This window comes from Chlorocebus sabaeus, chromosome 11, assembly GCF_047675955.1.
Source record: "Chlorocebus sabaeus isolate Y175 chromosome 11, mChlSab1.0.hap1, whole genome shotgun sequence".
Taxonomy (NCBI): Eukaryota; Metazoa; Chordata; class Mammalia; order Primates; family Cercopithecidae; genus Chlorocebus; species Chlorocebus sabaeus.
The window spans coordinates 12888214-12914406 of record NC_132914.1 but is presented as its reverse complement, the minus strand read 5'-3'; the positions used below and the strand labels follow the sequence as shown (position 1 = coordinate 12914406).

General features: G+C 37.5%; 2 protein-coding genes across 4 annotated transcripts in view; one reads left to right on the top strand and one right to left on the bottom strand.

Annotated features, from left to right (window-relative positions):
* Window positions 1-26193, top strand: part of LRP6 (LDL receptor related protein 6) — a 154795-nt gene that overhangs the window by 123298 nt on the left and 5304 nt on the right. For 2 of the 3 annotated variants that reach the window (XM_007967688.3, XM_007967686.3), the window contains 7 exons: window positions 7690-7899; window positions 10844-10969; window positions 14085-14321; window positions 15238-15348; window positions 20641-20871; window positions 22136-22272; window positions 22906-23003. In XM_007967688.3, the coding sequence (XP_007965879.1) occupies window positions 7690-7899; window positions 10844-10969; window positions 14085-14321; window positions 15238-15348; window positions 20641-20871; window positions 22136-22272; window positions 22906-23003 (1150 nt within the window). Of the gene's footprint in view, window positions 1-7689; window positions 7900-10843; window positions 10970-14084; window positions 14322-15237; window positions 15349-20640; window positions 20872-22135; window positions 22273-22905; window positions 23004-25003; window positions 26162-26193 lie in introns of those variants that run through there. The other variant, XM_073020489.1, reaches the window with a different exon arrangement.
* The window catches only part of BCL2L14 (BCL2 like 14), an 82921-nt gene continuing 62688 nt past the window's right edge, over window positions 5961-26193 (bottom strand). The window contains exon 5 of the mRNA XM_073020493.1: window positions 5961-7384. Coding sequence (XP_072876594.1) covers window positions 7265-7384 — 120 coding nt within the window. The 3' untranslated portion in view covers window positions 5961-7264. The remainder of the gene's footprint in view (window positions 7385-26193) is intronic.

The window sequence follows — 26193 nt, the reverse complement described above, 5'->3', positions numbered from 1 at the left end:
TAATAATCAAAATTTAAAATATGCATTCCCTTTGATCTGGTGATTTCCTTTGTAGATAGCTATCTTAGAGAAGTACTGATGTAAGTGTACAAGGGTATTTGCTGAGCATTATTTGTGATAGTCCTTCATGGAGAAATACATTCTATTATATCAGTATATGGAATATTACATTCATTCAAAAGAATAAGGTAGATCTATGTGTACTGACATGATTTTTAAAAATTAAATTTCATAAAAATGCTTAAGATCTAGTTTTGTTTAAAATTTAAAACCGTATAGTAGATACACTGTATATACACATATATGTATACATACTGTTAAGAAATGTGGGAACTCAGGCCAGGCGTGCTGGCTCATGCCTGTAATCTCAGCACTTTGAGAGGCCAGAGCGGGTGGATCACCTGAGGTCAGGAGTTCGAGACCAACCTGGCCAACATGGCAAAATGCTGTCTCTACTAAAAATACAGAAATTAGCCAGGCATGGTGCTGGGCACCTGTAATCTCAGCTACTCAGGATGCTGAGGCAGGAGAATCGCTTGAACTCGGGAGGCGGCGGTTGCAGCGAGCCAAGATCACGCCATTGCACTCCAGCCTGGGTTATGGAATGAGACTCTGTCTCAAAAAAGAGAAAAAGAAATGTGGGAACTTCAGATCTCAGGTTCTTCAACAAAGAGAAAGAAAGAAAGAAAGGGAGGGAGGGAGAGGAAAGAAGAGAGGGGAGAAGAAAGAAATAGGCATATATGTAAGTATTTTCCTCAAGAAATAAGCAAACAAATCTCAAGTCTGGAGCATTAGCATTCTAAAACGTTAAGACTACTTACTCCTGTAATGTACATTTTTGTATGTTTGAATACATTTATAATTATTTTAATCTTTTTTTCACTTTTCTTTTAGTGTTGTCTTCAGGTTCAAATGCCTCCATTCCATTATGTATTCTCTGATTCTAGACAGTTATGCACACACTTATGCATGTATAGTTACATGCCTGGTGTAGTATATTCTTTCCCTCATCTCCTCTGTCTCTTACATCACCTCTAGTTTTTTTTTTGGATTCCTAATGCATTTATGTCTTTTGAACGATTTTTCCCCCCCAAATTCATCATGTGTTGCAATCTGAATGTATTAGGTTGGTGCAAAAGTAATTGCAGGTTTCTTTTTTAATACTTTTAAGTTCTAGGGTACATATGCACAACGTGCAGGTTTGTTACATATGTATACATGTGCCATGTTGGTGTGCTGCACCCATTAACTCGTAAGTTACATTAGGTATTTCTCCTAATGCTATCCCTCACCCAGCCACCCACCCCACAACAGGCCCTGGTGTGTGATGTTCCCCACCCTGTGTCCAGGTGATCTCATTGTTCACTTCCCACCTATGAATGAGAACATGCAGTGTTTGGTTTTCTGTTCTTGTGATAGTTTATTGAGAATGATGGTTTCCAGCTTCATCCGTGTCCCTGCAAAGGACATGAACTTTTTTATGGCTGCATAGTATTCTATGGATATCACCTCTAATTTGTACATTAGTTACTTATGTCAATATTTTTAACCCTTTTTTGTTTTTATTTTTGTTGAAACAGGGTTTTGCCCTGTCGCCCAGGCTGGAGTACAGTGGTGTGATCATAGCTTGCTGCAGCCTCAAACTCCTCAGCTCAAGCAATCCGCCTGCCTCTGCTTCCTGAATAGCTAGAACTATGGGTACACACCACCACACCTGGCTAATTTTATTTTTGTAGAGATGGGTGTCTTGCTGGGTTGCTCAGGCTAGTCTCAAACTCCTTGGCTCAAGTGATCCCCCTGCCTTGGCCTCCCAAAGTTCTGGGATTACAGGCGTGAGCCACCATGCCTGGCAGGCGGGTCTGTGATAAAGCTCTTCATGAAAATGTTTCATTCATTACGATTAATTTTGTCCCACTGCTGCCGTGAGCCGTGATCATGATTGCACCACTGCACTCCATCCTGGCCAATAAAGCCGAGACCCTGTCTCAAAAATAACCAAAAACTGGTAACTTGAAAGTTTATTGATGTATAGGAGTTCTTTATACATTCTGGATATGAATCCTTTGTCAAGATATATACTGCGTAAATCTCCCAGTTTGTGATTTACCTTTTTTATTCTCCCAGTGGTATCTTTAGATGAAAAGAAAGGTCTTGATTTTAATGTGGTACAGTTTATTAATTTTCTTTTTATGGTTAACGCCTTTTATGTTGTTTAAGAAATCTTCATGGGAGTTGAGGGATGAGAAATTACTTAATGTGTACAGCGTACACTATGGTTTTACACTAAAAGCTCACACTTCACACTTGTGCACATCATAGATACATAGCACATATCTATGTAAAAAAACTTGATTTGTACTCCGTAAATGTATAGAAATAAGAAAAAGAAATATTTGTCTTCTGCAAAGATCCTAAAAGATACTTTTTTTTCCCTAAAATTTATTCATTTAACTTTTCTTACTGAGATCTATAATCTATCTGGAATTGATTTTGGTGTGTAGTGTGAGGCAGGGTTTAAAATGCAGTTTTTTTCCACATTACTATTTGATTCAGCATCATTTATTGAAAAGACTGTCCTTTCCCTACTACTCTGTAGTATCACCTTGATCATAAATGAGGTGACTGTATTTGTGTGAGTTTGTTTCTAGACTCTGATGTTCCCTTGGTCACTTTGCCTTTACTTATATGATATTATACTGTCAATTATTATAACTCTAATAGATTCATCTATGTCTTTAGTGTTTTTTTCAGGATTAACTTGGCTATTGTTAACTCCTACAATTTCCATGTACATTGTAGAATCAGCTTGTGAGTTTCCCCTTCCAAAAAAAAAAAAAAAGTACTAAGATGTTCATTGGGTTTGCATTAAATTGATAGTTTAGAGAGAATTATTATCTTTATAATATTAGTCTTCTAAACCATGAACGTGGTAAGTCTCCCCATTTATTTAGATCTTTAATGTCTCTTAATGTTTTATAGTTTTCAGCATAGAAGTCTTGCCTATCTTTCATTAGAGTTATTATTCCTTCTTATTTGGTGCTTTTAAATACTAGTGGTAAAGACTATTCTAAACAATATTTTATTTTCTAATTGTGCCTGGAATATGGAAATACAGTTTCTTTTTTTCTCCTTCTAGCATATTGAGCTTGTACCACAGGACCTTGCTAAGTATACATATCTTTAGGATTTTTTTATGTTACAGAATCATGTCTCTTCAAATAATGAGAGTTGTGATTTTTTCTTTCCTTATACTGGCTGGGGCTCCCCAGTACAGGGTTGAAATAGGATGATAATAGAATCCTTTTGTTTTGTTTTGTTTTTTTCTTGGTCTTGGAGAAGCATTCAGTACTTTTGTGATTAAGTATTCTTTGCTAAGGCTTTTCTGTAGATAACCTTTGTCAAATTAAACTTTCCCCGGTTTACTGGGATAAATAAAATCTAGCGTCATATATTATTCTTTTTATTTATTGCTGGATTTGATTTGCTAATGTTTTAAGGTTTTTTTTTTTTAATCTACGCTCGTGAGAAGGATTACCTTATAATTTTCTTTTCTTGTCAGGTATTTGTTGGTGTTTTGCCATCAAGGCTTTGTTGGCCACATAAAAAGAAATGTTTCTTCTTTTTCTATTATCTGATAAAGGTTACTGTCAGGTTGATTTTTTTTCTTATGTATTCACAGATAATTATGCTTTTATCCTGGGACCTTTTTCTGTGTCATATTTGTAGCCACCCACATAGCCTTTTATAGCTAATTGCATCCAATGCATGCTTAGTTTGTTGAATAAATAAGCATATCTTTTCCTTGTTGGTTCCAGTAGCTTACTTATTTTTCACCAGCATCGAAGTAGATCAGGTCCTTACCCCACTGTCTGGGGGCCTGCAGTGACATATTGCCTTCCTTTTTTACCCAGTTGTCTACCTCACACCATTCTTTCATTACCACCAGCTAATCTTTAAAAATCATTCTTTTTTATTGTTTAAAATTAATTTTAATTTTCATTAAAGTAATACATGTAAATATTATGGATATCAAGCTGTTCTACCTGGCTTATAACAAAAAACAGTTCTGCTCTACTCTGCTGCTCTCAGCTCCCATGCTTAGAAGCATTCATATCTACTTTCACTTATTTTAAAATAAACTTGCTTACAAATGCTATTTCTTGATTTTTCAGTTTTAGATATTAAACATTGACTTCCTTTGGAAGATAAAGATTTTGCTATCTTAGACCATATGTCCCCAAAATTCACATGTGAATTTTCCTTCCATCCTCCCAGCATAGTTATGAACTTTCCAGAATTCAAGGCACAAGTTTGCAGATAGAAAGGACCCACCTGTAACTAGTGCCATAATTTTTTAAGTGCAGACTTAATTATTTCTTATTTATGGCTATGAGCATATTAGGTACATTTCTTTCTAAAACTTTTTCCCCCCCTGCAGTTAATACTTGTGTAACGTAAATATTGTTTCAATGAATGCACATGCATCAAGCAGTCCATCTATTTGTCTTCATAATTAAAATCACATCTCTGGGATTTCTTCATCATCTTGCTCCAGTCTGGATTTGCTTGATTTCTAGGCTGACTTCATTTCTCCATTGTCGTGGGAGTGTACTTACCAGTCTCCTTGGTGCTGAACCTGCTATTTCCTGGACTCCATTTCTTCTGGTTTTCTTAGTAGAGACCATTTTCTAGCAGCTTCTTGAAAGGGGCTCATCATAAAAAGTTAGAATTCTTGATCTTGTTTGCATTTTTTTTCCTCCTCACACTCGGCTGATAATTTGTTTTCATGTTTTGTAGCTGTTTTCTCTCAGAATTTTGAAAATAGAACTCCATTATCTTTGAGCATCTTGTGTCATTGGGAAGTTTGATGTGACTGTAATTTCACTCTTTGTATGCCATCCTTTTCCTTTTTCCTTCAGAAGCTTTTAAAATGTTCTATCCCCTCAATATCCTAGAATTTGATAATGTGCCTTTGTTTGATTCCTCCCTTCTTTCCTTTTTTCTTTCTCTCCCCTCTCCCTCCCCCAGCCCTTTCCTCTTCCCCTTTCTCATCTTTCCCTTCCTTTCCCCTTCTCCTTCCCCTTCTTTCCCTTCTTCTTCCTTTCTAGTCCTTTTCCCCTTGATCTTGGGGGAAGCATTCAGTACTTTATGATTAAGTATTCTTTGCTAAGGTTTTTCTGTAGATAACCTTTGTCAAATTAAGGAATTTACCTTCTTTTCTCATGTTGGAATAAATAAAATTTAGCATGATACATTCTTTTTATTTATTGCTGGATTTGATATGCTAATGTTTTGTTTTAAGATTTTTTTTAACTGGCCGGGTACAGTGGCTCATGCCTGTAATCCCAGCACTTTCGGAGGCTGAGGTGGGCAGATCATAAGGTCAGGAGTTCAAGACCAGCCTGGCCAACATGGTGAAACCCCATATCTACTAAAAATACAAAAATTAGCCAGGCGTGGTGACGGGTGCTTGTAATCCCAGCTACTGAGGAGGCTCAGGCAGGAGAATCACTTGAAACTGGAAGGCAGAGGTTGCAGTGAGGCGAGATTGAGCCACTGCACTCCAGCCTGGGCGAAAGAGTGAAACTCCCTCTCAAAAAAAAAAAAAAAAAAGATTTTTAAAATCTATGCTCATGCTTTCCCTTCCCCTTCCCTTCCTTCTCATTGAACTGGTTACTAGGTTGATCCTTTCTGTCTAGAAATCTACACCTTAAATTCTGAAATGTTTTCTTGTGTTGTTTCTTTGATAATTTGTTTTTCATTTTCCTATTTTGGAGCTTTTTATTTTTATGCTGGACCTTCTTGACTATAGCTGTATTTTTCTCACCTATTATCCATCTCTTTGTGTTTTTGTTATACTTTCTGAGGAGAGCTTCTCAAATTTGTCTCCCAACCCTCTTGTTGCATTTGTCTTTGAAATTTTTGGATATCATGTTTTTAATTTCCAAGGGCTCTTTTTTGTTCTCCAAATGCTCTGCCCCTCTAAAGACAGCCTATTTAGGTTTTTTTTTTTTTTTTTTTTTTTTAAATTATTGGTATTTATTTTTTTCTTCTGCTTTTATATCTTTTTCTCCAAGTTCCTTTGTTGTGTTTGTCTTGGGCTTCAAATTTAAAGATAGAGGTTTTCTTTAAATATTTGGTGATGTTAGCTGTTTGTATTTAGTATGAGGCTTTAAAAATACTGAGAACATTGCTGTGTAACTTCTTACACGTTTTTCAATTAATACTGCTCTTTCAGCCCCAGCCACATAACTCCTACCTTTGTTCCGTTCTGGTACTTCCACTTCCTGAGCTAATTGATTTCATTGTTAGCTTCACCGGCTGTAGGTATTTAGCTTTCTCTGGGCGACTGTGTCATTATCCCTGGTCTATCTATTCTCCAACTTCCAAAATTTGTATCCCTTTCCTGCTCTCTTCTGTTATTCTGCCTTCTTTGTCCTTATGGGTTTATACCTTAAAAATTATTTTCTTTTTGTTTCTTTCTTTATCTTTTTTTTTTCCTGAGACAGGGTCTCGCTCTGTCGCCCAGTCTGCAGTGCAGTGGTGTGATCTTGGCTCACTATAGCCTTGACCTCCCTGGCTCAAGGAATTCTCCCACCTCAGCCTCCTGAGTACCTGGGCTACAGGTGCATGCTACCATGCCTGGCTAATTTTTGTATTTTTTGTAGAGATGGCGTTTTGCCATGTTGCTCACGCTGATCTCGAACTCCTAGGCTCACGTGATCCTCCTGCCTCAGCCTCCCAGATTGCTGAGATTACAGGTGTGTGCCACTGCACCCAGCCTAAAATTTTTTAAATCACCATATTAGTAGAGTTTTAGGAGGGAATATATAAGTAAACTTGTGCTTAGCCTACCATCTGAATGTTGGCTTACTCAGTGCCTTCCCATCTGGAATATCTCCTCACTTTTCTTTATTTATGCATTATGCTTGTCTCTTTCCTGGAACTTCCCTTGATATTTCCAAAATATCAGCTAATGTCTTTCTTTGACTGAACTCATGACTTAGGAACCATGAAAACTTTCCATGAATATTTGAAGGACTGTTACAAAAAAGACAGAAGGAATGAGTGTATTTTTTCTTTTTGAGTGAGGGAGAAACTATGAATAAAGCAGGGAGGGTATGAACACAGATTTTAGCCCACTGTGTAAAAGAACTTTCTCACTGTCTAACAATAGCAGAAGTTGCCTCCTCAGAGTCTAGATGGCCCGATGTCTGAGATGATTGGAAATAATTCTTACCTTGGGGTGGGTCAGTCATTTTTTCTAACTGTGTTCTGAGAAGCCAGGTGGGGTGAGAGTGAAGCTGTTCTTCATAGACACCTCAGGTATACTCAGAACTCTGGGTTCACCACCACTGCGCCTCCAGAGAAGTGCCATTTTTGTCTGTTGTATATATAAATTAGGGTTTTTCAAACTGCTGTTCTAAGTTCTTTTCTACATTTCTATGAACTAGAATATTTACCACGTATTGGGCACTTACCTTGCTCTTGATTGCATATTAATATCTAGTTTATTAGCTGTTTTCTAGTGTATGTATGTCTTAGCATGATTTTTAAGTTTTGTGGTAGAGAGCTTGTTATTTTTTCTTTTCTATACTTGTAGAATCTAACTGGTAGTCAGTAAATAATTACCAAAAGTATTACTTGACCCACATGAGTCATTTCTGTTGAATTTTCTCCTTTTCCAAGGTGCTAACCGGATAGTATTAGAAGACTCCAACATTTTGCAGCCTGTGGGACTTACTGTGTTTGAAAACTGGCTCTATTGGATTGATAAACAGCAGCAAATGATTGAAAAAATTGATATGACAGGTCGAGAGGGTAGAACCAAAGTCCAAGCTCGAATTGCCCAGCTTAGTGACATTCATGCAGTAAAGGAGCTGAACCTTCAAGAATACAGTAAGTGTTCATGGGATAAAGCTAATTGGAGGAATCGTGTTATAATAAATTAATATGTACTTCTGTGTATTTTTAAACTCTGTTTCCTTTAAGACTTTCATGCACTTTCAGTTTTGACATTTTTTTTGAACTCTTCATGTTTGTGTGTGTGTGTTCTTTTTTTTGGGAGACAAAGTCTCGCTCTGTCGCTCAGGCTGGAGTGCAGTGTCATGATCTTGGCTCACTGCAGCCTCTGCCTCCCGTGTTCAAGCGATTCTCATGCCTCAGCCTCCAGCCTCCCGTGTTCAAGCGATTCTCATGCCTCAGCCTCCAGAGTAGCTGGGATTACAGGTGCATGCCACCATGCCCGGCTAATTTTTTTTTTCTTTTAGTAGAAGCAGGGTTTCACCATGTTGTTCAGGCTGGTCTCGAACTCCTGACCTCAAGTGATCCTCCCACCTTGACCTCCCAAAGTGCTGAGATTACCAGTGTGATCCACTGCACCCAGCCTCTTCATGCTTTTAAAGCCTTATGTCAACCTTATCCAGGAACTTTTCCAAATTAAACATGATCTCATAAACCAGAAACGGGGGAAAGGCATGGGTCTTGCTCATTAAAAAAGAATATTTCCTGGTACAACAGTGACTACTTATCATGCCTTGTTTTTCTCTCCTTCAATTGCTTTGAGAATACTGAGAACATAAAGCATCTGTTTCTTTTCTTCCCTCTCTATACTTCCCCCATAGCTTGAAAAAAAGTAAAAATTATATAATGATGAATATAGTTATAATGGGTTAACCTTATTCTTAAGCAAAACAACTAAAAATTAGTGTGTAAACATAGAGAAGACTCTGTTTAATCAGTAAGTGCTTGTTTTTTCCCCCCCCTTTTGGATAAATATTTCAATTCCCAGCTGAGAAAAATAGCCATCTCCATGAGCCCCAGGAAGAAAGAAAAGTAGCCAGAAATATTTTCTTATTTTTTTTTGAAAATGACTAGTCATCTTGGCCTAGTTCTTAATTCATATCTATCATCAAAATTATCCTAATAATAGAGAGGAATAAATGAGTTTATATATGTAAAATGTTGTTTAAAAAGTGCCCTCCTAGCAATCACTACTGTCGATCTTACATGATGGTACCAGGAATGCCAGTATTAAATTGAGTACGAGAGAGAGAATTATCGAAATTCTGTAACTTCTCAGCTCAGTGCTTTTAAATTGAATTTAAGCATAAAAGGAGAATGAGGAAACAGGAGTACCCCTGTACAAGTGTTCATTATGTTGGTATAGTTCCTGAATTTAGAAGTAAAGTTACAAGTATTTGAGAATTAGAAAGTTAAAAATTGTTGTCATTTTATGGTATGACTTGTAGCTCAGGCTGAACATTTAATAGAAATTTCATAATGATATCATACCTAAGTTATTTATTCAGTAGATATATGAATATTTCATTACAGAAAATCTCAAGGTTTTCAGAATTTCAAGGGAGAGTTTTTATTTAATAACTCATATGATTGTATATTAGGTAATTTTTAGTATTAAAGAGAATGGGATTTTTATCAAAAATGTCATGGAATTAAAGGTTGAGAAACACTGCTGCATAGGCTGTATATTCTATATAATATGTGATGTCTGTTTTAGACAGTATGCTCATTTGTAGATAGCTGACTCCCTCAGTCTCATCAACACAAACTGAAGCAGGACCAATGTTATTGTGGAAGAGAGTCAAATAATAAATGGTGGCTTATATTAGATGTTCATATTTTGTGATGACAGATGTCAGGTTGCTTTTAACACAGGCTAAATAGAAAATTCCAAACAATGATTCTTTAAAAATACAACTTGTGAAACAGACTTTGAAAAGTTGCCTAGTGGTTTCTTTAGTTGACCAAATAATTTTGTTTCTGAATTGTTCCGTTACATGTGCCTTTTAAATTTTTTTCTTCTAATAACTCTTTAATTCTCGATGGATTCCTCATTAAGATACACTTTTTGACTGAAATAGTCTTTTAGAAATGTGGATTTTCTGAGTTAAAAATCTTAATATAGGAGAATTCTTATATTTTAAATAGAATAATACTCAAGTTTCAGCATTCTCCCTAGGAATTTTTTGTTGTTGTTTATAGAGATGGAGTCTTGCTCTGCCGCCCAGGCTAGAGTGCAGTGGCACTATCTTGGCTCACTGCAACCTCCGCCTCCTGGATTCAAGTAATTCTTCTACCTCAGCCTCCCGAGTAGCTGGGATTACAGGTGCATGCCACCACACCCAGCTAATTTCTTTTGTGTTTTAGTAGAGACAGCGTTTCACTGTTGTGCCCAGGCTGGTCTCAAACTCCTGAGCTCAGGCAATCTGCCCGCCTCAGCCTCCCAAAGTGCTAGGATTACAGAGGTGAGCCACCGCACCCGGCCTCTCCCTAGCAATTTTTCAGTTTCAGTGAACATTTTTTCATATTCACAAAAATTAACGTGAGCTTTACCATTGCCTTAAAATATTTTATATATAAATTATAAAGACAGTGGTTAGATAGAAGTAGTTTCTTGTAGGTTGTGTAGAGATTGAGTGAAGAATCATATTGTGTGGAAATAAAAGTCCAAGCTGGACCAGCCTGGCAAGCATGGTGAAATTCCATCTTTACGAAAAATACAAAAATTGACCAGGCGTGGTGGCGCTCGCCTGCAGTCCCAGCTACTTGGGAGGCTGAAGCAGGAGAATCACTTGAACCTGGGAAGCAGAGTTTGCAGTGAGCCATGATCACACCACTGTACTCCAGCCTGAGCTACAGAGCAAGACTCTGTCTCAAAATAATAATAATAATAAAAGTTAAAAAAAAAAAAAGTCCAAGCTGATTATACATTTGATTTTCATAAATAGTTTTGACACGGTTGTCCCTTTTTCTCTTCTCCTCTCCCGCTTGTCTCCCCCTCCACTCCTCCTCTCCCCATCCTCACCTCTTCTCTTTGCAGGACAGCATCCTTGTGCTCAGGATAATGGTGGCTGTTCACATATTTGTCTTGTAAAGGGAGATGGTACTACAAGGTGTTCTTGCCCCATGCACCTGGTTCTGCTTCAAGATGAGCTATCATGTGGAGGTAAATATGTTGTAATTTTCTTGTGCAACCTTAAATGTGCAAACATATTCCATATCTTAAGCCTAGACTTCTATGACTAGGCATTGAAGTTGCTCTGTCTACTAACTTGATTGGTTACTTGTATTCCATTCATTTGTACTATATTAGGCTTTTCTGTTATTCTTCTCTGCCACCCTGCCCAGCCTCATAATCATCATTTTACTCTTTGACTCTTTTACACTCCACATATAAGTGAGATCATGTACTATTTGTGTTTCTATGCCTAGCTTATTTCACTTAACAGGATGTCTTCCAGGTTCATCTGTGTTGTTGCAATGACAGGATTTCCTACTTTTTTTGACTGAATAGTATTTTATTGCGTGTATATTACCACACTTTTCAGCCTGTGAATGAGTATGCTTCCTAATACTAAAGTAGCCTCTCCCCTCTCCCAAAAGGTAACAAAATGAATTAATTCTACCTCCTGTAATCTTTCTCCACTAAATTCTAGATTCTCTAAGTTTATGTGTCATTGTTGGGAATGTGTCTGATGGAAAGAATATTCTTTTGTTCACATCCATCAGCAAATTCCCATTGCTTTTTTATCTAGTAAAAAATGACTTTTAAAAAGATATCACTGAGTATAGTGATACTGTCGTAGTAAAATTGGTTTAATTACTCAGCGGGTATAACAAATAGATACATTCCTTTGTTAAATTATAGTATGATGGTATCAGGCGCCATAATAGTATTCATACCCTTAATTCAGATATCCTCCTTTTGGGGATAATTCTAAGTTAATTCAACTGAAGGAAAAAGACTACATCATACTATTATCTACAGTGGCAGAAATTTTTAACTAATTTCTAATGGTATGAAAAGTATTAAGTAAAATAATTGAGTTATACAGCTATTGTATAAAATTTAAGTTATACAGCTTTATAATCATGAAGTTGATGTAAAAATGTTGCTAAAATGACAACTACATAAAATATATATTTCTGTAATAAATATTGAAAGAATATGCATTCAACATATAAAAATTGTTGATTAGGGTGGGATTACAAGTAAATTTATTCTTTGGACTATAAGTTTTTAAAAAAATAAATAATGCATGTATTCAGTAGCAGCTATGAGCACTGTGCCTGCACTGTAGGGGATTTGAAGAGCTTTGAGATGGCATACAGCATAGTCAGGGAAATCAGAAGCGTACACAAAGTTAAGCTCTGGTACTTGAAATTTTTAAAAATAGGGATTGCACAATAATATGAATGTACTTAATGTCATTGAGCCATGCACTTTGAAGTGGTTAAATTGGTAAATCTTATGTTTACTTTACCACCCCTCACCCAAAAAAGAAGCATGTGTTTCCCTATCAGGGTGCTAGACTGTTACTTTAAGTGAGGCAAATCCTAGAAAAATTTCTCTTTATGTTAATGATAACATGGATAAAACTGAGTCAAGGATCTCATCTTCCATTTGAAAATATCTTTTAAAGGGCCTTTTTTCTTGCTTGCACATTTAGCAATTATTTTTAATGTACGTATTAAAACGAGTTTTGACAGATGTATACAACTGTGTATTAGGCCATTCTTGCATTGCTGTAAGAAATACCTGAGTCTGGGTAATTTATAAAGAAAAAGTTTAATTGGCTCAGGGTTCTGCCGGCTGTATTGCTCAGCTTCTGAATAGGCCTCAGGAAACTTTGATGGCTGGGGTGGAGAGTGAGCAGGCAGGTCACATGGCAAAAGAGGGAGCCAGAGAGAGAGTAGGCTAGAGGGAGTGCCACACACTTTTAAACAACCAGGTTCTCCCAAGAATTCATTTACTATCAGGAGGATGACACCAAGGCATGAGCTATCTACCCCCATGATCCAAACACTGCCCACTAGGCCTCACTTCCAATATTGGGGATTACATTTCAACATGAGATTTGTGGGGGACAAATACCCAAACTATATCACACAGTTTGCATGACATGCAGTTCAAAGTAGTGTCCTTTGTTTTATGTTTATTAATTTCTTTCTATCCCCAACCAAATTCAAAGCTCTTTAAGGACATGGATATATTTTATCTACTTTAATTCTCCACACAGTATAGATAGTGTAGGGCTGAATACATAATAGACTCTTATTAAATAATCCCTAAAATTCCCCATGTAAAATGTTCACCTGTAATCTGCAATATTCTCTGTTGGAAAGTTACAGGGTTTTCTGACCCATGGTCATATCGTAAGTTACTCTTAGGTAATTCACTAACAGACAAGTGTAAATAACTACTGTATAATTTACCTGTCAGTCATTCTTTCAGGTAAAAATGACATTCCATTTTGAGTTGCATTTACAACTCAAAACAAATGCTTTCCCATTAGAAACTGTCATGCTTAGGTTTGCAACATGAGCTTTATGCATAATTGCCATTTGATTGATCAGAACATTAAAGAGGCATACACTTGGGTTGATTTTAATATAATTAATTTTCTATTGATTCATCAGTAACATTCTTAAGTGAAGTTGGTCTTTTTGTGTGTTTGTTTAAACTGTGCATGTGTGGCTGTGTATAGTACAGTGATTACTAATAAAGTTTGTTGTTATTTCCCTGAGTCTGCTAAGGTACCAAGTTTTATTCACTATTCCTTTTGTAGCATCAGTGCAGACATAGCCAAAAAAAAAGCAGTGACATCTTAATGTTATTATAAAAATAGTTTTTACCTAGTGGGTCCCCTGAAAGAGGTCTTAGGAACCCCTAAGGGTTCATGGACTATCCTTTGAGAACCTTAGAGCTAGAAAACTTTTGAGTGCTAGGCTAACTTTAAAATATTTGGTAATTATAGTGATTATTCCTAGGTTATGTGTGAGATTGTAATGGATTGCAAATACTATAATCCTGTTTGGATTACAATATATGAAAAAACTTTTGCTTTATAGTTTTGCAGGCAAAAGTTTATAGTGAATGTAAAGGAAGTAATGTGAAAACCTTTATTTCTCCTTTGAATAGATGAGATAGTTATAAATCATATTTATTATAAAGTATTTTGTGTATGTTAATTATTAAATGAGCTTCACTCAGGTATGTGTTTGTACTTCTGTGTGACCATGATTGTGTTTTTGTCACTCCCCTTCTTGTTCATTTGAAGAACCTCCAACATGTTCTCCTCAGCAGTTTACTTGTTTCACGGGGGAAATTGACTGTATCCCTGTGGCTTGGCGATGCGATGGGTTTACTGAATGTGAAGACCACAGTGATGAACTCAATTGTCCTGTATGCTCAGAGTCCCAGTTCCAGTGTGCCAGTGGGCAGTGTATTGATGGTGCCCTCCGATGCAATGGAGATGCAAACTGCCAGGACAAATCAGATGAGAAGAACTGTGAAGGTATCCAGAATTCCTCAGTGCCTCAGCATGCAATCCTTTTTTCCCATTGAGTTGTTTAAAATTCAGTATTACTTGGCTTAGTGTCAGTGGGGTTTTTCCAGTACATATGACTGTATCACTTCTGATCATAGTACCATGTTTCATATTATTGTTTTAATTCACTTCATATGCGTAAGATGTATACAAATTAATAAGCTTTGAAAATTGAGAAATGAAACTAAAACATACCAGGCTTTCAGGATATAAAAATAGTCACTGTTTCCAATGAGCTCTGAATTAGTGGGTTTATTAATTACACTCCAACATGTTTTATATTCTTCACTTTCTTTTACTAACCTTTCCCGTGGTAAAAACAACCCAGCCAAGTTCTCTAGAATTATTTAGTGAAAGAGGGAATTTAATGTAAAGAATAGGCTAGGCGCGGTGGCTCACGCCTGTAATCCCAGCACTTTGGGAGACCGAGGCGAGCGGATCACGAGGTCAGGAGATCGAGACCATCCTGGCTAACACGGTGAAACCCCGTCTCTACTAAAAATACAAAAAATTAGCCGGGCATGGTGGTGGGCGCCTATAGTCCCAGCTGCTTGGGAGTCTGAGGCAGGAGAATGACCCGGGAGGCAGAGCTCGTAGTGAACCAAGATCACGCCACTGTACTCCAGCCTGGGCGATAGAGCAAGACTCCGTCTTAATAATAATAATAATAATAATAATAATAATAATAGGAAATTTCCTGCTGGATTTTTTTTACCCCACTTTTTTTCTCTCAACCAATGGAACTCCAGAGAATAATATTTAAATTACAGCTAAAAGTCTCATTTGTTTTTCATTTTTATTCAGAAAGCACTTTTTGACTCTTGCCAGAGTTTGACTTTACATGATATTAAAAATAAGAAAACCATTTACATTTTTTTTCCAGTGCTTTGTTTAATTGATCAATTCCGCTGTGCCAATGGTCAGTGCATTGGAAAACACAAGAAGTGTGATCATAATGTGGATTGCAGTGACAAGTCAGATGAACTGGATTGTTGTAAGTAGGACTGAGATCTATAAATTACTCTTAACAGAGAATTTAAACAATTTTTTTCTTATGTGTGAGGTTTACTTATCAAGATTTCCTTTCTAAGTAATAAGTATTAATATTAAGCTAATTATTTGTGTGAAGGTTTTTTTATGTTTTGCTTTCAGTAATTCTTTAAACATAGCAGTTCTCTTATGCACAGAAATCATCACAGAAACATTTAGTGAAGTACTAGAAAAGAATATTATTTTATTATAACCAAAGTTACAAAATTCTCAAATCATTTAGATACATAGAAATCAGCCGAACATGGTGGCTCCCCCCTGTAATCCCAGCATTTTGGGAGGCTGAGGTGGGCGGATCACTTGAGGTCAGGAGTTTGAGACCAGACCCTATCTGGACTAAAAATACAAAAATTAGCTGGGCGTGGTGGTGCATACCTGTAATCCCAGCTACTGGGAGGCTGAAGCAGGAGAACCGTTTGAACCTGGGAGGCGGAGGTTGCAGTGAGCCGAGATCACGCCAGTGCACTCCAGCCTGGACTACAGAGCAAGACTCAGTCTCAAAAAAAAAAAAAAAAAAAAAAAAAAGAAATCAATTGGTCTGAACTTAGTTTCTGAATGTTAGTCCATGTTTAACTGTATCCTATTGTTTTCTTAAAGTGTTTCCGCCAGTTTCTCGATGGCTAGAAGATTTTAAGAGCTTTCTTAAAATGCATCCTGAAGACAGGCCAACGTATACCCCTGGACTTAGGGACCCTTGGCTAAATAGCCTATGGTTTCTTAAAGGTTCATAACTATTGACAAGTGCCCTAAAACAGTAGTCCCAACTTTTTTAGTACCAGAGACTGGTTTCGTGGAAGACAGTTTTTCCAAGTGGGGTTGGGTAATGGTGTCAGGATGAAAATGTTCTACCTCAGATCATCAGGCATTAGATTCTCATAAGGAGCGTGCAACCTAGATCCCTCACACGCACAGTTCACAATAGGTTCGCACTCCTATGGGAATCGAATGCTACCACTGATCTGACAGGCGATGGAGCTCAAGCAGTAATGCTTTCTGGCCCGCTGCTCACCTTCTGCTTTGTGGCCCAGTTCCTAACAGGCCATGGACCAGTACCAGTCCGTGGCCAGGAGCTTGGGGATCCCTGCCCTAACGTATAATGTATCCCAAATTGATAAACTTAATTCTGAATGGAATTCAGCCTAAGCCAGGTCCACCCTGTCAAATATATTTGATAGAATTTAGATAGGATTAATTTAAAAGTTCTTTCACCTGTAATGAGAACTTTAAGCTAGTATTTTTACAAAGTTCAAGTGGAACTACTCAGTAAGACTTAGACTCCATTCATTTATTCAACAAGCATTTACTGCCCTGTTGTAGACACTCTGCTATGTATGCTGAGGATACATGCTACCTGCACCAAGTTTCTCAAAGTCCCCCTATTGTAATAGTAGTAAGAATAGGAATTCTGGAACTAAGCAGAGCTGGATTTGAATCCTACCTCCTTCCCCCAACAGATTATTTGTTCTTTTTAAACTTTAGTTTCCTCACCTTTATTTTTTATTTTATTTTATTTATTTTTTGAGACAAGGTCTCACTCCCATCACCCAGGCTGGAGTGCAGTGGCACAGTCATAGCTCACTGCAGCCTCAACCTCCAGGGCTCAGGTGATTCTCCCACATCAGCCTCCCAAGTAGCTGGGACTACAGGTGTGCACTACCACACCCGGCTAATTTTTTGTATTTTTAGTGAGACAGTATTTTGCCATGTTGCCCAGGCTGGTCTCAAACTCCTGAGCTTAAGCAGTCCACCCACTTCGACCTCGTAAAGTGCTGGAATTACAGGTCTTCATCTTCAAAATGCTTAGCCTGATGCCTGCAAGAAAATTAAATGATTTAACATATATATCATTTAGCCTAAAAAACACATAGCCTGGCTCATAGTAGATACATTGATTATGGAGTGTAAGTGCTGTAATAGAAATCTACACAGGTGGCAGTAGAAATGAGAGAGAAGTCAGCTTTTTAGGGACAAAGATGGACTTGATCAAGGAAGGCATCTTTGAAAAATGGTATTTAAGATTAGGTGTTGTGCCAGGTGTGCTGGCTCACACCTGTTACCCCAGCACTTTGGGAGGCCAAGGTGGGCGGATCACGAGGTCAGGGGTTTGAGACCAGCCTGGGCAACCTTGTGAAACCCCATCTCAACTAAAAATACAAAAATTGGCTGGGCTTGGTGGCGGGCACCTGTAATCCCAGCTACTCAGGAGGCCAAGGCAAGAGAATCGTTTGAACCCAGGAGGTGGAGATTGCAGTGAGCCGAGATTGCACCATTGTACTCCAGCCTGGGTGACAGGGCGAGACTCCATCTCAAAAAAAAAAAAAAAAAAAAAAAAAAGGTTGGGTGTTGATCAATGAATAGTGTTCATTTTGTAGATAAGTGGAGAAATTGCATTTTTTTACTGTTCAAAAGCAGAAAAGAGTGAAACAGGCACCTTTGGGAAACTCCATGTAATGGGACTGCCAAAATACAGACTCTGTTGAGGAGTGTCAGCAAGAGATAACATAGGTAAAGGTACAATCATGGAAGACTATGCTTTTCTTCTAAAGAAAATAGACAGTATTAACAATGGAGAGTGGAGAGTCACTGAAAATTTCAAGAGAAAGACTAGCATGGTCAAGCAATACGGAAGCTGTAAAGCCAGTGGGTTGGAGGTGATAAGCTTATAGGCAGGGAAATCTGTGAGGCTGGTTGCTTTCAAACTTCTTTTGATCACATCAAGAGGAATACGGAGATGTGAGCTCATGCATTTAAAAAGGTGTCACACAACACTTCAATATTTACCCATATTATATAGAATGCATTCTGACTTTTTCTGTTTCATTTTTTCAAAGCTGGTTGTAACCCACTAAATCATTCTCATCATTTATGAATGATTTGCAGCCTGTAATTTAAAGAGGAAGCTGTTAGAGTTTAGGTAGAAGATGATAAAGATCTAAATCATGAGGAGGAGGAATGGGGGTGGTAAGGAGAGAACAGATTTCAGACTTATTTCAGAAGTAGAATAAAGAGGAATTGGTAACCACTTAGATATAGTTGATAAGTTTAAGTTGACCCACAGACCTCATTGAGTGACTGGAGGCATTAAATGGGATATATAGCAGGAACTGAAAACCAAAGTACCATACCACATCTTGGCTGCAGATGTAATATTTGATTGATGTGATGTTTAATTTACGTGAAATGCCTTTAGGCAGGCGTGTACTTTGCCACAAGCCCCATCACTTTTTATTATCTTATACTAGATGACTTCATTTATGGTCTCTTTACCCCTGGAATCTAGGAGAAATGACTGATGATGGTGACTGATGATGTTGCCTGAGAGGTACTCATGGAATATCCCACTGAAGCTCTTCAGGAAGTTGACTATAAGGAACTGTGGCTCAGAAGAGAGATGTGGTGCTCTTTAGTTTATTAATGATAATCAAAGCTGTGGCAGTAGATAGAATCTCCCAGGACAGTAAGCCGAGGAGGAAAATAGTAGGTGATAGATAGAAATCTCTCTGGGAAGGACCTGCACTTAAGATGCCGGCAGAAGAGAATGAAGCCAACAAAGAAAGCAGAAAAAGAATAATCAGAAATAGTAAAACTAAGAGTGGTATCTTGGAAGAATATTGATCAGACATTTTTTTAAGAGAAAACAGGAGCCAACAGTAGTGTGTAAAGAGGTCAGTGAAATGAAGAATATATTGAATATGGCAAATAGTAGAACTTTGTTGCCAGAACAGTTTCAGTGCAGTGGTGAGGGTGGAAGTCTTGATTTCAGGGAGTTACAATGTGACCCAGAGACTAGGAATTGAGGGTAGTGAATGTAAACTTTTCTTTTTTGAAGCTTGGCATTGCAAAGGAATGTTAAGGCACTAAAAAGGAATGAAAAGATGAAACGGTTGTTCCTAAGGACTAAAAAGAGTCTATGCCTCAGATTCCACAGACTAAATTTGTAAATGATAATCCCTACATATTATGTAACTTAGAGATGTCATTTTCACGCATTTCTTTCATATAATCTGTCAGAGGATGAGTTTAGCTATATGGATGGGAGATTTGAGGTAAGATGAAGCAGGAGGAAGTTTTTTAAAGGATCTGCAACTGTGAGATATAATTTAATTGTTCATAATGGAAGAATTTTCCCTCTGAATAGAAAGAGTAATGCTCTAATTGTGATAAGCTCACTTTCCCTCTACCTCTGATATTGATGCCCTCTGCGTCTTAAAGCCTCAGGGAGCTCAGGGATGCAGGGAAGGTGAATCCCTGGGGCAAGTGTCCTCTTCTGGCAATCTGGCCTTTCTTTGTGAGTCCTCCAGTAATCAAGTATTAAAGACTTTATGTTCCTTGGTCTCAGGCAACTAGACAGCCTGAAGGCCAGCAGCATAGGGGATTTGAGAGCTAAGGCTCATCTTTAGTTTCTAGTTTTCATTCATCAGGCCTAAATGTCACTATTCAAATCTAAAATCTAACATGTGCTCAGAGCTGATTTTGGCTTCTTCACCATTCCAGGTAAAACAGTTGATGACTTGTCTAGGTTTGTCCCTTCTGGCCATAAATTTTTTCCTGAAATCTTGGAATAACCTTGTTCATTTGTATGGTATATAGAATGAAGTAGAATGGATTTTATCTGTTTATTTATTTAAAGCTTCTTTTTTTTTTTTTTTTTTTTTTTTTGAGACGGAGTCTCGCTCTGTCGCCCAGGCTGGAGTGCAGTGGCCGGATCTCAGCTCACTGCAAGCTCCGCCTCCCGGGTTCACGCCATTCTCCTGCCTCAGCCTCCCGAGTAGCTGGGACTACAGGCGCCCACCACCTCGCCCGGCTAGTTTTTTGTATTTTTTTAGTAGAGATGGGGTTTCACCGTGTTAGCCAGGATGGTCTCGATCTCCTGACCTCGTGATCCGCCCGTCTCGGCCTCCCAAAGTGCTGGGATTAAAGCTTCTTAATGGTGTTTAAATCTGTACTTCATTTACCATCTTTGTTTCTGTCAGTTTACAATTACACTTTGCAACCTATTGTTTTATTTCTGTCTTTACTTAAGGGTAGTTCATTTTGATTCCTAATGATGACATTTATTCCATATGTCCTTGGGGTGTGGTGTATAGTATGTATTCATAAAAAAGAAAAGTGCTTATGAATTACTTCATTAGGCTTATAGCTTCACATTCCTATTAGCAAGCCCTCTTTTTGATTACTATTTTGAATATACAGTTGTTTTTTCTATTAAATAACCATACTGCATTCTTCATTGTAGATCCAACTGAAGAACCAGCACCACAGGCCACCAATACAGTTGGTTCTGTTATTGGAGTAATTGTCACCATTTTTGTGTCTGGAACTATATACTTTATCTGCCAGAGGATGTTGTGTCCACGTATGAAGGGAGATGGGGAAACCATGACTAATGACTATGTAGTTCATGGACCAGCTTCTGTGCCTCTTGGTTATGTGCCACACCCAAGTTCTTTGTCAGGATCTCTTCCAGGTGAGTCAGGATGGATCCATTGAGAATCAAGTCTTTGGTCCTGCAAGACTGCCAGGTTTCCATTGTGGAAGAGAATACTACCTAGAGTCTGTTTGAAACCATATTACTCTGAGTTTAAACAATTAGAAGAACAAATGTTCTTTTTTTACTATTAGCACCTTCTCTTTACACAGAAGGCCTTAGATATGGTTTGGTAGAAATTGTGAGAGCATATACAGCAAATACATATGCAAGCTCTAAGCCTCTCTGACTACAATTCTGGGTGCATGCTACAGAAGGTGAATCAGCCAGTCATTTAGTGAAAGAGTTATAAACCACAGGTTCTTTAAGTTCACTGCCAGGGAACTCTAGTACTATGGAGCCCATGAATAAAAGGAGGCCAAAAATTATGTAAGACTCCCTTCAGCCAACAAAGATTTGTAAACAGCTGGATGATAGAAGGGAGGAATATGTCTTATGTTTTCTCCTGACTTCATGTGCTAACAGGGGACAAAGGGCTAGTTTAGGCATAGCTGAGTGGCCAGAAGTTTTACACTTGGGTAGGCTATGTTGCTTTAGGGAAGTGGCATTCTTTTTAATGTTTTCTGGTGCCCTTAGTTAAAAGAATCCTTCCTTTTAATGAATATGGAGAAGGAGGTGCCTTGCAAAAACCCTCTAAAAATAGGAACTTACTATGGGTGTAACTCTTAAGTAGACAAACATGGTTTTTAAACTGTTAATGGTAATGCTTCTTTGTGCCATACCTATTTTCAGTTAGTGGAATTTGGGAAGCTTCTTGGAAAAAATAGAATTTCTTCTTTAGCGCTGGTAGTTTTGATTCTAGCAACATTTATATTCATTAGATGAAAAAATACTCTTTCATATGTTGTTTGTGCCCTAAAAAATGTTTTTTGTTTTCTTTTGAGCAAGTCTGTTATTTAATATACCCTGCCTCACAACCTCTACCCTTTACAGTCCTTTCAAATCCTCCAAGAGGTTGAAAAGCCCTTATTTTAAATAGCTCTGCTTCTACCAGGGGAGGGAGAAGGTGGGAGCTGTTCTTGGCTTTGTTCTAGGCCAGCTTTTTCAGTGGAAGCATTCATTTCTAGAGAACATTCATTTCCTTTCTCCATTAAATGTTTTCAATTATAGGAAAAGAGTGTAAGTTATTTTAAAATCAGACTACTTGGCTATTGATATTTGTCATCCTACTGTTGAATAAAATTTCTTGATACATTTTTATAGGTCTTACTCATCTTCAGTTTTTATCCTCCTTTTGTTTTAGGAATGTCTCGAGGTAAATCAATGATCAGCTCCCTCAGTATCATGGGGGGAAGCAGTGGACCGCCCTACGACCGAGCCCATGTTACAGGAGCATCATCAAGTAGTTCTTCAAGCACCAAAGGCACTTACTTCCCTGCAGTAAGTAGTCTGTTTTCCTTTGAATGCAACATACATAGGATCTTAGATATTTAACTCATTTAAATGTGGGTGATCAGTGATAGTAATGTAAAAGTCGTTTTTGAATGTGAAATTTAGGCATAAAGGGCTCAAAGAAGAATTTACCACATCCCGCCCCCCAATGCTTATAAGTCTTTTAAGTTACTGTGTAATAACCAGAATATTTGAAAGCATTGGGCATTACTTTCACATTTCAAGTAAAAGTAGAACTACTGAATGGTACTTCTTGAGGGATTAGGAGCTTCATTTTATGACTTCCCAAAAGAGGAAGCACACCTGGAATTTCTCCTAAATCAATAATTTTTCTCTAAATACTTATAATTTTAAATAACCAGGACCTAGCTGTGCTGACCAATGATTTTTAGGTTACAGATTTTCATTTTTGTCACTTTGCACTTTTTAGCCATGATGAGGTCTTAGGGAATGAGGAAGCCATCGTCCCAAAGTACTGTTTGAGGTCAATTCTTTGGAAAAGAAGAATTGTGCTAATAATGTATTGTTAAGAAACACTAATAGAGATAAGGAAGAAAAGTTGAAAGAAAGTCTAATAGTTTCTGTGTTGTTACTTTAATGTTTTAATTATTTTTCTTTTAGATTTTGAACCCTCCACCATCCCCAGCCACAGAGCGATCACATTACACTATGGAATTTGGATATTCTTCAAACAGTCCTTCCACTCATAGGTCATACAGGTAATACACATCCCCCTCTAAAATACGTTGCAGTATTTATTAGAAAGTGTTTTAGTTGTGGACCTGATGTATCTCCAAATGAGTCGACAATGGTCACCAGAGAGAGACTAGTCATCTTGTCTTGGTAGTACTGACATTGCCTCTACCACAAATCCTTTCCTTTCACGACGTTATACTTTTTTTAAAATTTTTTTCAGATGGAGTTTCACTCTTGTCACCCATGCTGGAGTGTAATGGCATGAGGATCAAGCGATTCTCCTGCCTCAGCCTCCCTAGTAGCTGGGATTACAGGCCTGCGTTACCACACCCAACTAATTTTTGTACTTTTAGTAGAAACGTTTCACCATGTTGGCCAGGCTGGTCTCGAACTCTTGATCTCAGGTGATCCCCCCGCCTTGGCCTCCCAAAGTGCTGGGATTATAGGCATGAGCCACCACATCCAGCCTATACTTTTTTTTTTCTTTTTTTTTTTTTAAAGAGAATCACAAATACTGGCTTTTAGAATAATAAAATACAGCCTCAGGCTTTGGCAGTGTTCTAAGGAGGAATTACCCACCAAAATAACTGGTTTCAAAATAGTTTGATATTCTAAGAATGAAATATTGGGATAAGATTGGTTCATAGAATTGAGAGTTTAAAACAGCAGCATACTAAGAGCACAGAATTTTAGAAAAGTTGAGAGAAATGTAAGTTCAGCCATTGCTTGCATATGCTATTACAATCTGGAGTGAAAGATTTCTCATGTAGTTGCATGGAATAAAGAAAGATTGAGATAAATAAAGTGTATTTGTAAGCCAATAAAGAGGAAATTATTCCTTTTTGCTAATTTATGAGTCTATAAGGTGTGTTGAGCAGGTCAGGTACTGTTGTGTCAGCTTCCACTTCTATGTTCCTTGAACGGCCAACAGATCATCAGCAGCGTGAGAGTTTCTGTCTAAACACTGAAGTGCCCAGGGTTTATGGGCATCCCTCAAGTGCCTGTTATCTGCGAGATAATCTTTTCTATATGCTGTCCTCTCTAGATAATCTTCTGTTATCTTCCCTAGCATTGCAGTCAGATTGGACTGACATGACCTCACTCTTGTAGAAATAAAGTGGGAACCACTTAAAGTATCTCACTCAGAATTCTCATGTCAGTTTAGATAAGACTGTTTGAAATAGCCTTGGCTTTGAACTGATTGTTTTAATGATTTGTTGTAATGCTGCTTTCCCTGACACAAGTTTCTTCTAGGAAGCCAAAACAGAGAAAGCAGAAGCCTGAAAATTGAGAAATGACAAAAGAGATAAAATATCATTTTTAAAAAGTAATGTCTTTAAATCAAATTGAATGAGGCACTCATCAGAATAAACACGATTGCATAAAAAACTGTTCTTGCTTAACTGTTTTCCAGATAAGCCCAATTTCTGTTCCTCTGAGTCAAAACTTTCATCATTTGTTGAGATTTTGGTCTAAACTGGGACATGAAAGAATTTTATTAATTCAATTTGTTTTATTTTTTTCATGAAAATAGAAGTATTTGGACTTTTAAATGTTAACCTTAGAAATTTCACCAAGGATTGACACCTGATTGGACAAAAAGTTAAGACCAAAAAACAAAACAAAACAGTAACTGTGACATCATGTCAGTATTGATAGTAAAAGCCTTTGAGAACTCACTCAGTGTGTCGCATAACTTTTGGTCTCTGGCAGCCTTGCAGCCTTTTTATTTTTATTTTTATTTATTTATTTATTTATTTATTTATTTATTTATTTATTTATTTATTTATTTATTTAGAGACAGGGTCTTGCTCTGTTGCCCAGGCTGGAATGCAGGGGCACAATCACAGCTTACTGCAACCTCCGCCTCCCAGGCTCAAGCAGTCCTTCTGCCTCAGCCACCCAAGTAGCTGGGACTATAGGTGTGTGTCACCACGCCTGGCTCACTTTTTTAAATTTTTTGTAGAGACGGAGTCTTGCTATGATGCCCAGGCTGGTTTCTTTCTTTCTTTCTTTGTTAAAGACTGATCAAACGCAGTAGTAAGAAAGGGAGACAGAGTAGAACAAGGAGTTTGATCTGTAACTGTGAACAATCATGGCAGCCATTTCTTTTGAAGTCAGTCCAAGTGATAGCAAATGGTTTGTATCCTGGGTTCCTGGGATATATTATCTTGTGGTGCTGTATATCACAAGGTGTTTTATGAATGGTTGTATCAGTTTTTAACTTGCTTTTGCCCCTTCTCTTTATCCTCTTGATCCTTTGACGAGAAAGCTTATGAAAAAATCTTTGGGATAAGTTTAAGATCAGCTTTACCATATTTAGAGTAAACAGGTATAAGAAGTTACAAATAGAAGTAGAAATGACAGAAAAGCCAGAACTTAGGTCAAATCTTATTTTCACTAGTATGTTTCTCTCTTTGCAATGCCTTTTTCTTTAGTTAGCAATGCTACAAACCTAACAACTGTACATCCCTTATAAAGATAAATAAGTGTAAGAAATAAGCTAGTCCTCTGAAATATACATTAGAAAATTCACTGACTCTTTATGGGCATTTAAATTTTATCATTTTGATGTTTAAAGCTGCTCTTATGACAGGTACTTATCTATGCACAGGGAAGGAAAACTGTTCCCCCAACCACAGCAATTTCCCTTTGCTAAGGTAACAGTAATGGAATAGTTATGCCCCTGAGGCTGTCTACCAAAATCCAGCCTGGATTGTACAGAAATTGTACAGAATTGTACAGAAGAAAGAAATGAAGTCTTCAGATGTCATTAAATTAATTATTCATCAGGTTAATTTTGGAGTAGAGAATGTTGAGGAAATACTGACATGTTTGAGCAGTATAAAATATGTAAAAACCCATTCTTCCCATAGGCTATGAAACTGCAGAACAAATTTGAATAGTCATTTTTTGTTCTGTGATATAGTTTAACTTGAAGATCTAAGAGCACACCCAGAGACTAGATTGAATTCACCTCTGCATTTCCATCCTGTTCATTTTCACTTGCCACTTTCTTATTTGCAAATAAGAAAGTACATGCTGTCTTCCTTAGCGAATCTGCCATTGAAAATTGCCTCTTGGTCTGTGTAAATTTAAATTGCAGTAGCTTATTGTTTTCATAGTGTAGTTTACATCTAATACCTCTATTCTGAAAGGGAAAATCATTTTTTTGTAAAACTAACTGCTTATCTTTGTTTTCTCCCTATGCCA